Source organism: Musa acuminata, chromosome BXJ2-8 (assembly GCF_036884655.1).
Source record: "Musa acuminata AAA Group cultivar baxijiao chromosome BXJ2-8, Cavendish_Baxijiao_AAA, whole genome shotgun sequence".
Taxonomy (NCBI): domain Eukaryota; kingdom Viridiplantae; phylum Streptophyta; class Magnoliopsida; order Zingiberales; family Musaceae; genus Musa; species Musa acuminata.
The window spans coordinates 22353169-22364826 of NC_088345.1; the positions used below are offsets into that span (position 1 = coordinate 22353169).

The following is an 11658-nucleotide window of genomic DNA, read 5'->3' on the forward strand; positions in this document are numbered from 1 at the left end:
ATCCAAAGGTAGATATATAAAGGATTTGAAATGAAAGCCTAAGAATAGCTACACCAAGTTAAGTTTCTGAATCTAAATTCAAATTCAAATCCAAATCCTGTCTTGAATTCTTACTATTCAAATTATCCCAAAAAAATGATATATTAAATATATTATCATATAACGTTTGAATAATGAATGTTATATTATCATATTACACTCCATCGTTTGAATAATGCGCGAGGTTGTCACAGCACACGTGGCAAATGCTTATTGGCGGTTAAAGTGCGAAGACGTTCATAGAGCTGATTGATGTTTGACGGAGTAGACCGAGAACACCAAAGCGAATTGTGGGATACGCTTGCAGCTCGCACGCGTATCGTACGGCAGGGCAAACCTGTTTCTAAGAATGAGTGCATGACTTCGGCAAGTGCTACGGACCTGTCGCTGGCCATGCAAACCAACTCGACTCGACGGTGGCCGGCGCTGCTGTCCCGCCTCCTCCGGTCGTCGCGCCTCCAACCCCCGCAGCTCCGCCAAGCCCACGCCCTAGCGATCAAGGTTGGCCTCGATCTCCTCCCCTTCCCCGTCGGCAAGCTCATCGCCGCGGCCGCCGCCGTCGCCGACGCCCCCTACGCCCGCTCCATCTTCGACCGCGTCCCCGCCCCCTGCCTCTTCCACTATACCGCCCTCCTCCGGAGCATCTCCCTCGCCCGCACCCCCGCCGTGGCGGATGCCTTCTCCGTCTTCAGCTCGCTGCGCTCCTCGAGCGGCGTCGCCTTGGATCAGTTCGCCTTCGTCCCCACCCTCAAGGTCTGTGCTCGTGGCCTCGCCCTCCGAGCCGGGCAACAGCTCCATTGCCTCGTGCTTAAGATCGGGTTCCAGCTTTATGTCAACGTCCGGAACACTCTGATCCATCTGTACTGCCGATGCGGGAGGGCGGCCGACGACGGCCGACGGATGTTCGATGAAATGCCCCAGGAGAACGACGCCGTCTCTTGGAGCGCGCTGATGAGTGGGTACCTTCAGATATCCGAGCCCCAAAAGGTGGTGGACTTGTTCTGCGAGATGCGTGCTCGCTTCTCCCAGATTAATGCCGCTGTGATGGTTATCACATTGTCGGCCTCGGTAGATTTGTCTCACCATGGAAGTGAAGCACTGCACTGCTACTGCATTAAATCCGGCTACTATTCTGACTTGAACGTGGCAACTGCAGTCGCAGCTATGTATGCGAAAACGAAATGCATGGATTCAGCAGCGATGGTATTTGATGCCACGAAGGGAAAAGACCTGGTCTTGTACAATTGCATGGTGGATGGGTACGTGAAATCTGGAGCCATCAAAGAAGCTTTCGCTTTACTCGCGAGGATGAAGGATGAGGGAGTCAAGCCGAATTCAGCAACATTCGTGGGGTTGCTCTCAGCCTGTGCTTCCTCGGGTGCGGTTGTCGTCGGCCGGCACATCCAGGAACACATAAAGGAGGAGGGTTTAGAGTTGGATGCTGTTCTGGGGACGGCTTTGGTCGATATGTATTCCAAGAGTGGGTGCCTCGATGAGGCCATCAAGGTGTTCGATGGAATGATCGACAGAGACGTCCAGGCGTGGACAGCCATGATCACGGGCCTTGGAGTCCACGGCAGGGCAGAGGCTGCTCTCCGGCTCTTTCATCGGATGGAAGATGAGGGAACGAGGCCAAACGAAGTTACCTTCTTGTCAGTCCTCAGTGCTTGTAGCCATGGCGGACTGGTAGCTGCAGCGAAGGAATGCTTCGAGAGAATGGTTTACAGATACGGGCTCTCGCCGAAGATGGAACACTATGGATGTCTGATCGATATTTTCGGTAGGGCGGGGAAACTGGAGGAAGCACATGAGCTCATAAGGAGCATGCCCTTTGAAGGGGATGCTGTGGCATGGCGCGCTTTGCTTGCGGCCTGCAGGGTCCATGGGAATGTGGAGCTTGGAGAAGTAGCGCAGAGAACTCTGGTGTCCTTGGGCGATGAACACCCGAGCGACGTCATCCTTCTGTCGAGTACCTACGCCGCTGCAGATAGATGGGCAGATATCGAGCAACTAGGATCCGTAGGAGCGGATAATGCAATGGAGAAGAAGGAAGCTGGCCGCAGCTTGATTGAAATGGATGTGCCAGACCTTCTTCCCACAACAATTATGGGCGATTGAGTTGCTGTGGGTTGTTTTAACGGGACACAGGTAGAGGAGATGATGTGGACAAGAAGCAGAAGAATTGTATGTGTGTGTATGTATTTATTAGATTCTTTGATTTGCTAAAGGGTAAATAATATCACATCTGTGTTTATCTGAGAAATTAGGTAGGTTGCACAATGTTGATGCTTTTGGCACTCGTTATGTTTAGCCGAGTGTTTCGAATCTGTATCTTGCATGATTCCTATCAGTGCTTTATCCCATCACTAAAATGCCCAGAATGCTCAAAAGAAAGCATCTGATGATGCAATTTGAGGAACTCAAACTGCTTCTAAAGTAACATGAAACAAATTTAATACAATGATTTCTAGCCCAAGTATTTGGATCCTCGAGAGGATGTTTTTCGCTTTTTTTTTTCCCCTTTAAAATTCACAAACAAGTACAATCAGCAGAGAAGTATCACATTGCTCAGGAATCACCTTCTGAAATCATTGATACAAATACTTCACTGCCAACATTCAATTGTAGCCATTGATAGATATCATAGATTAGCTTTTAAACTTGGACCGTAAATGTCTTTATGTAATCAAACAAACAATATTTCCTCTAACCCTAATTATTGTCCTTCCATTTAATCACAACTGTTGCAAGTAAAAGGTGCATCATACGAAAAAAAAATTCGGATAAGGATAGGACAGCAGCTTAGAATAATTGGCACACTATAAGGAAAAATAGATAAATGCAAGATTAGTTTAGAGAGACAAGCATTTGAAAATCTGGTCGGTAATGGACCAGGTTCTCAGGGATCAACATCATATACCAAAATCATTAATTCCTTGATGGAACAAGGAGAGAAAATTTGGGTTAGGGAAATGAAAACTAAAGAATCAGAAATTGAAGAAACCTGAATTCATTGATTCACAACAAAATATGTATATGTTTCTCAAAACTAACTACTGCTTTCCCACCAACTCAAGCTTTTTCCCTTGGCAACATCATCAGCAAGAATTCTTGTAATGCTTAAATGACATTCTTCATTTAGCCATTGATAAGTGGGAAAATTTTGTCAAATCCCTGATGTACATGTCTCAATCTTACGTACTGGCTCATACTTTATCAGATCCCTCCTTGCTGCCAGTGCTTATGCTACTGCTGCCACATATTTCTTCTTGTGAGGTCCGTGGAAGTGTAGAAAGCAACTGACCTGGCCACAAGTCCAATGGAGCTGGATATCTGGCATGTGGTCTTGTTACCTGAGAAGGTGGTGCAGGTGGTGTTGATGGTGGTGTGGTTATTCTTTCCACTGGGAAGAGCTGAAGCTCCCGGACGGGGTTTGCTTGCACAGATCCAATAATGATTGGTTGTTGCTGCATCGGAAGCACAGTGGCTGTTGGCTGTGGTTGAGTGAAAGAGCTTGAGTTAGTGTTGTTATTCCACATGGTAACAGACAACGATCTCCCCTGTAGCTCAGTTTGAAGCTGGGATATTTCAGCTTGCAGAGCATTGTTCTCATCTTTCAGCTCATTCCTCTCCACGGTAACCTAATACATTCACCACATATAGGAGTTTAGTACACTAAACCAACAGAAGGTTATATTGGAACACTACTAACCAAGGATAGGATTGTCACTCTCCTAATCAGAGCCACAGTCCCAATTCCCAATTACCAAAAAATGAAAGCAACTAGAAAAGGAACTGCAGAAAAATGATGTTTAAAAAATCATATACTACAGGTGGCAACCAAGATCGTTTATGACAGCTCCAAGAGCAACTGCAACATGTGTCACTGTTCATATCCATAATTATATATATGGATGAAGAGGAAAGTAAATTTAAACTGAATGAAAGCAATTAACTTGTCTTCGTACAAACTGCACAGTTGTGACATACGTTCAGATTACTTTATCAACTTTACAATGTATAACTTTTCTTAAGTGTAGAACATGCAGAATTTGTTATTTAAAATTGGCAGAAACTACTGCTATGGAAAATTAGGTTGTAGTGAACTTCAGAATTTCTGCAGCATGCTAGAAAATTTCAAACAAGCTGGCTAGTACAACACCTGGCAAGCAAGAGACAGAGACATGACTTCAGTCAAAACAAAAAATTACTAGAGATATGTCATACACAAAAGATTATACAATATCTTTCTTTTTTATTTAATATATTCTAAAAATAGTATAATTTTATTTTTTCGCATCTATTTATGAAAATGACTATAAAATGTCTTTCTTTTATGATTGAGTTAATTTATACATGGAAACTACTGAACATATATTGTCAATATCATTAACCAATTACCGACCAAAAACAATATACTTTATTGCTAGGATCTGAAAGCGTGCAGTTAGGTTTGGGCATCTTACATAACGAGATTCGGTTAGCAGAGCAGCATTTTCCTTTCTGAGAGTTTCTACTTGAGCGAAAAGATCTCGAAGTACACGGGTAGTATCCCCCAATATGGAAGCCTTACAATTGTTTTGTCGATCTGGTTCTGTATATGACATTAAAATGGGATGAAGCTCTTTATTCAATATAACATACAAAACATAGTCACAGCTGCACAGACAGCTGTATGCTTCTTAGTTAATTAGTATTATAGTTGGCAATCATACAAAAAGATCTCTTGCGAAAAATAACAGCTTGTACTACATCTACAGTCACATAGCACAGAACCAATAACCAAATTACAATGCCAGTATATGGAGTGGACTTCTACACTGGAAATTTAATACTGAAAATGTATACTGCTCGCTTTAAATAAGGTTTCTAAAGAACACTCACTAGCAAATTTCCCCTGATTCATGCTTCTTTCAAATTTAGAGGAAATTTAAAAAGGTAATATAGTCTTGTAAAATCATATAGATCATTTCCCACAAGCAGAAGGTCAAACAGTTGCTTCAGACTGAAAATAATTTCTACACATCAGATGAAGAACCGGCCCCAAACAAATATAATTACAGTCAGATCCACCGCTTTTGTTTCAGAAAATGAAGATGCCTATTCTATTATGAATGCAATCTCAAGATCAAGAATGCTCCATTTACAACTTCATGGTATTTATAACTGGCTGGCATTTAGTGACATCCTCTAAAGCTTGGTGATGAACTCTTGACTAAGCATACTGTAGAAATGCAAGGAGTTTCCATAAAACTATAAAATGTCTAGATTCACTAATAGGAACATCCAATCTACATACATTGAAATAAGCATTCAATAAAAGGACTCCGACGAAGCTATCTGGTCCGAAGCAGACATCCAACCTTGTTCCCTTTGGACAGTCAATTTTGTTCCAGTTACACCACCTATGCAACTTAATAATTTAGCCCAAATAACTGTAACAGAAAGGGGCGACATTTACCAAGCACATGACCAAGCTCAAGAAAGAGTTCATTCAACTGGTCACGTTTAAGTTTCTCTCTTTCAGCTTTGTGCATTTTCTTTGGAACTCTACTCTGGTTCTTTCTATCAGTGAGAGACCTGCAACAGTAAACTTCTCAGAGATATAGAAATGAAAGATGCTACAGAGAAAAAAAATAACAGTAAAAGAAGTATTTGACAAGATTCATAAGAGTCAGATGCATACGCAACTTCTTAAATAAGTTAGATTATCAATATCGTGATTTACCTCTATTATTTACATAAAAAACAAAAAAATAAAAGCTTATACTTCATTTAACAGATTTTCTAGGCACAGTTGTCCAAGAAAAATTCAACAAATTCAGTGAAGAAAATAAGGATCCACAAGTCTAAGCTTCAATATGTCAAAGCAAATTATAACTGATTGATCTTGGTCACTCTAAAAAGGAACACAAGCCAAAAAGCTAAAAAGACAAAATCAACAGATGAATCAGCCATAACCATCAACGGAATCTCCAGTCTATGTTCTGGTGATAAACAATTATACTGCAACAGGAAAAGAGAAACAAGAATTATTTTAACTGTGCATTACATTACAATGCATACATTCACAAAGTTTTGGTACCTAGTTATAGTATTGTTGAAGAACTGATACTGCATCTATGTAACATGCAATGAGGCATCAGGTTAGGAATAGAAAACCACCTTAACTGCCATGCCAATTATCCAAGAACTCAACCTGATGAGTCATGATTTGGATCCAATTTCCCAAGCTGGACATATGATTAGAGGAAGGTGGGCAATGAAAAGAATAGGATAGTGGTGCCACACTATGGTGCTTGGGACAGCGAATAATTCCTGTCAACCTCCAGCTAGGAAGAAAAATATCATTGTGAAACATAGGAACCACAAAGTGCAGCAGAGATGATAAACAACAAATAATCACAGAACAAGGGCGAAACACAGGGACATCAAACTATAAGCAAAGTTTGGCCCTCAATTCTAGGACAGCATAGGACCAAGGCTATTTACAAGAAAACAACAATAAAGGAAAGAGGATGTGGAAGGGAAAAAAGAGGCCAGGCTCGAGAAGGGAAAGGGAGAAATGGAAATAGAATCCAAGATGTGCAAAGAAAAGTTAAAACAAAAAGAAGTAGATAAGGAAAGAAGAAAAGAGGATAGCTAATTAGATCAAGAAAATTGCAAATGGGTTCGGAGGCATTGGTATTCTGGCAAGCAATTACTTCTTTCAGAACCGACCAAGTTGGACAATGTCAACTCAAACCAGAAACCACATGTCACATTGGTATTTTATTAAGAGAAATTACTCCTTTCAGAACAAACCAAGTCGGACAATGTCAATTAAAACCAGACACCACATGTCAGTCAAGATAACTTTCACATACACAACCTAACTTGTATGAGAAATGGAAGTGTTAAACAAGTTGCAAGGCTTTGTCTCTAGTTGGCTTCATATTCCAGGGATTTTATAAATAGAAAATATAAGTATGGATAAGCCAAACCAAATATCATTATCGACCTTAACCACCTGCAGCCTAACTCCATAGCACTTGAGCTTCATGACATTCAACATACAAAGATGAGAACCTTGAATTTTTTGGGCATCCTTTCATCAAATTTGAGAAAGGCATAGTTCTATCATCTGCATTTGAAAGAAAACATGATAGAATCTGTCATTCCTAACTTGGCCATGTCCAGAAGTTTCGTGGCATCCAGACGTAGGAATTCCCAATGAGGGATCTTAACAAGATTATCCGCCTTGCTTTATGGTTGAAATTACTGAGAAAGTATCAACCATTATTCTCCAAAAACCAGGCAAAGCCGTTGCAGGTTCTGCATACCATATGCATAGTAAACTCTGTTAATTCAAGGAACTGCATATAGCTTAGATTTTACACTGTACGATTCACCAGCTTCTGATAGAATATAATAGAACATGTATTTTATCACATATACGCATGTATAGTCAAAAAAAAACGGAACAATAAAGTTACGGATCCGGTCACCGCATGCAATTCTAAGTACCAAAAAACAAATAACATAGCCATATAACGGTGGCATTGAGTCAGTAACAAACCCTGGTGATTCAGCTGCAACGATTGACCCATTAGCAGTGGTAGCGGGATCCTCCGACACCATTCTCCCTTAAACCTAATAAACCATTACCTTTAATTAGACAGTACTGCCAGAAAGAATGAGAAGGGAGGAAATGAACCCCAAAGAATTTTGCAATCCATCAAATTGCTTCATCAAAATCAACAGGTCGAATCAAAAACCATCCCTTTAAAACATCAAACCGTTAGAAGCTACCGATTAGATCACAGCAGACCTCACAAGCAGAGTTCCAACCCTTTGAGGTTTCCAGATCCGGCAGTAAGAAAGGTCAAGCAAGAGAATCGCATCAATCCGACTCAACCATCCCAAAACTCAACTACGATCGCAGGGTTAAGCAGCAGAACTAGCATCTCCAATCAAGTAAATCGAAACAAAACAAAAGAACACAGATAAAAAACGCGAATGATTGGAAGGAGAGATCGGCACAAAGAAGATGCGGTGATCACCTCGGTCGTCGAGAGAAGAGGAGGAGTAGGGATTGGATAGTCTTCGCGCTTCGATTAGGGTTTGGATTGGTTTGATTTGGGTGTAATTGAGAGAGACGGAGTTGGGAGTTGGGGGAGGAGGAGGGGAAGACCAAGGAAATGGAGAACAGGTGGAGAGAGGAATCCACGCACTCGCGTGTGGCGAACACCCTCCTAGGCAGCCACGTCCATTTCTCACGCGTAAATCGCACGCATGAGAGGACTAGGCGTCCCATTCTGCTTTGTAGGCCCACCTCGGTTCATTAGTCCGTAAGCAAGGCGGCAGGCGTAGAAGAAGCGTGTAGAAGCAGGAAGGGAGAGATGCTTCTGGTACGTTGATTGATTCCCCCTCGAACTACCTGTCATGTTATTGGGAAAGCTCTTGGACCCACTTGAGGGCTCGCCGCGGGTAACGAAAGACATAAAGGGGCAGAGGATGGTGTTGACCGTAGAAACCTCGGTCGTCGCCGCTGGTTTGGTGGGACTCCATCGTAATCACTCGACACCCGGTCGAGCCTTCCTCAGTTGAGGACACGATGTTGTGTGCCCTTTCTGCATCGACCATCTTTAAAAAATTATTTATTTATTTATTATTATTATTATTATTATTATTATTCTTTAGCATAATAATATGACCATAAAATATTTGATTTATCATGTTCTAATATCACGTAAGAATATTATTTGATAAGCTTGCTTCTTCACAATCAAAATGACCAAATATTTACAGATATAAGAATTTAGTTTATTTTTAATATGAAATAGAGAATTTTATCATGAAAAAAAAAAAAAGCCAAGACGGTATCCTTTTTCTTCACCTGATGGAACATGAAGTAAGATAAAGTCAACCATCAACAATTTCTTGATGATAAGCATCAAGATATTTTACTTGAGGCTAACTGATGATACATTGAGTGAGCATGCATATATAGCTCCAAGAGTTGTTTGGTGACCCATTAATTTATCATGCGTTTGAATAGTTTATATTAACTCCTTTAGATCATGCGAATTAGTCACACATCATAAAGGTAACCATGATTAATTAACTAAAAAAGTGGGTGTTATATCACACAATTTAGGAACTTATTGTGCTAACCTACCTACCTAAGTTGCTATCGCAGTCATCCATGCTTTGTTATAATAAAAACAAAAATATTATAAAGATTAGTATACGGTGTGCAGGATGCATTATGGGATGATATTGTTATTTTAAATGGTGAACACTGATCACATACATAATTAAGGAGAAAATTTGTCAACGTTTAAGAAAATAATTTCTCTTCCTTGATTACAAGTTCAACGAAACAAAAAAATTATAAAACCCTAACTAAGTTCCCGTATATTGATGAATAACAACGGTAGATGAATCTGGTATTATCAACTTAAATATAAATATTTTTCTTAAGATATGATCGAATAACCATTGGTACAATGTAGGTTTTAATATTCGCTCGAGGGCTGAAGATGAACCTTAATTGTGTCAGGGAAGCTATTGTAGTTTACTAAAGAAATAAGTTCCATGAAAGAAAGAAAAATAGGAAAAATGGAATACCGCAAGTGTTTTGGCTGGTTGGTGGAAATCACTCAAATCTTCCACTCTTCATAAGCTTTTGCTTCTCCATCTTTTGTTGCTTCGTTGCACCTCCGAAAATGCAAAATGGTATGTACACACAGGAGATGAGATGTAGGACGAGAAGTTATTAAAATGTTCCATGAATTCATGAAATTAACAAAAAGATTAATACATCTCTATTGTCTCGGCAAGCATAAGTAGTAGAATTGTAATTATTCGGTGGAGTAAGATGTCAATTACAAGAATGAGATGCTCAAAATAAGCAAAATCTTAAGTGCATCTCTCACAGGTTATCATTTCCTATTACTCAAAAAACAAAATCAATCTGTGCACCCAATATAACTTCCTTTATAATTGTACACAAATTCCACCTTAATGTTCTTACATTTCATCTCAATCACTTGACAAACTAATGCAAGAGATCGACTGACAGAAAAATAAAGCAAAAAACAACACAATTTCCTGCTACAATCATCCACAGAATAAAGCCAGTGAAGAAATCGTGATACCAAGAGAATCTTTAAGTAGTCATTTTAAGTCAAAAGGAATTCAGTATAGAGGAATAGCACTACTACTATTCATCCTACAGTTCATTATTTAATTATTCTCATAAATTGGCATTACACATGTAAGGCCTTAAAACTAGGTCTGTTTGCTAGTAATAGAAGATAAGATTTCTCCAATTATATAAGGAAATCTCTCTATTCTGTTTATTATGTTGAGAAAAATTCTTCCTCCTAATCTGTATAAATAGGAGAGGGAACATGTTAATAGATTAAAGCTAAGCTACTTCACCTTTTCAATAAAGCTTCAGCTTAGAGGTTCCAATGGAGAAAAAACATTTACTTCTCAGGCAACATATGTTGCAAAAGCATTCAGGCAACAATTTCGTAAGCATCACAAGGGATTCAAAGATAACCGCTACATTGCAAGCACCGTAAACCGGTAGCTGGTCCAACTTTAATGGACAAAAAATATTTAAAATGAAAAATAAAGTATTCATCTTGCACCAGTAACTCTTGCTGCTTGCAGATCAATTTTCTAAAATTTCTCTGTCCTTTTAGTCTGTTGATCATTTATCATTAGATGATTATTGACTTTTTATAATACTGACGATTAGTTCATTATTGATAGATTTATAATCACAGCATATCCCGTACCAATTTTAGTTTTTGTTACAACACGAGCGTGGCCTCATCGAGAGGAATATTGTTCATCTGAATGGTAGATTCGGAAGAAATACAACAAGTACTGTTCGTTGTTTCTAACTAGTTACATTGAGTGTGGTTTGACTTATTGGAATTTGAAGAAAAAAAAAAACTTAAATTCTCCTTCACTACTACTATTCAGGGACTTTAGTCTCCCGTTGATAAGTGAGGACTTCTTATTTAACTATTTTAGTCTCTATTCAGAAGCTTTGTTAAAAAGATTAAGAATCAAAGTTAGCCTAAACTTATTTACATACACTTGGGTTTGATGAGAATAATACATATTTTAATTTATTTTATAACACGTCGGATGATTATGACCCATGTACCTCAGCTACAGTAACCATCACTGCATAGATACCAACCACTCAGGCATTGCACGAATATCCACATGTGCGAGAGAGTATTATTACACTGCTGAAGATAGATTTTTTCCTATTTTCACTCATTTTATTTCTCTTTTATTGAGATTTCATAACACGGATAATTATGACCCATGTATCTTACTTAGCTACAGTAATCGTCCCTGCACAAGCACCACTCATGTGCCACGTGGGTGTGCCCTATGTGCGAGAGTGTATTGTTGAAGAGAAGAATTTTTTCTATTATTTATTTATTTTTCTTGTTTCTTTTATTTTTCCTTCATTAGAACATTTTCAGAAGAATCATTCTAGTTATATCTTGGATAATTCGATATTTGCATGAGATTGGAAAAAATATATTTAGAATAGTGTTTGTTTGTTCTTGGGTTCCTCTTCTAAACTTTCTGTTTCAATTT

General features: G+C 39.4%; 2 protein-coding genes across 8 annotated transcripts; one reads left to right on the forward strand and one right to left on the reverse strand.

The window, feature by feature from the left end:
• The first annotated feature begins 223 nt into the window (after positions 1-223).
• Positions 224-2285, forward strand: LOC135619327 (pentatricopeptide repeat-containing protein At1g26900, mitochondrial-like). The gene has a single exon (XM_065121229.1). The coding sequence runs from the start codon at positions 292-294 to the stop codon at positions 2155-2157; it is 1866 nt and encodes a 621-aa protein (XP_064977301.1). The 5' UTR covers positions 224-291; the 3' UTR covers positions 2158-2285.
• A 748-nt stretch (positions 2286-3033) lies between these two features.
• Positions 3034-8566, reverse strand: LOC103973851 (transcription factor BHLH062). Of its 7 annotated transcripts, XM_065121232.1 has the most exons (6): positions 8082-8126; positions 7598-7671; positions 7108-7353; positions 5501-5619; positions 4506-4633; positions 3034-3680 (listed from the first exon to the last, which is right to left on the reverse strand). In XM_065121232.1, exons 3-6 carry the CDS (start codon positions 7149-7151, stop codon positions 3246-3248), a joined length of 726 nt encoding a protein of 241 aa, XP_064977304.1. In that variant the 5' UTR covers positions 7152-7353; positions 7598-7671; positions 8082-8126; the 3' UTR covers positions 3034-3245. The 7 variants fall into 7 exon arrangements, with proteins under 7 accessions (XP_064977304.1, XP_064977303.1, XP_064977302.1 ...); XM_065121231.1 differs by lacking the exons at positions 7108-7353; positions 8082-8126 and adding an exon at positions 8556-8566; XM_065121230.1 differs by lacking the exon at positions 7108-7353 and having other exon boundaries at positions 8082-8219.
• Positions 8567-11658: the final 3092 nt, after the last annotated feature.

Coding starts and splice junctions, on each gene's coding strand:
- LOC103973851 (XM_018821601.2), bottom strand. CDS start 8,335: ATGGGACGCCTAGTCCTCTCATGCGTGCGATTTACGCGTGAGAAATGG. Junction 4,634..5,500: donor TGAGCTTGGTCATGTGCTTG/GTAAATGTCGCC, acceptor TGTCATATACAG/AACCAGATCGACAAAACAAT. Junction 3,681..4,505: donor TGCTAACCGAATCTCGTTAT/GTAAGATGCCCA, acceptor TGAATGTATTAG/GTTACCGTGGAGAGGAATGA.
- LOC135619327 (XM_065121229.1), top strand. CDS start 292: ATGTTTGACGGAGTAGACCGAGAACACCAAAGCGAATTGTGGGATACG.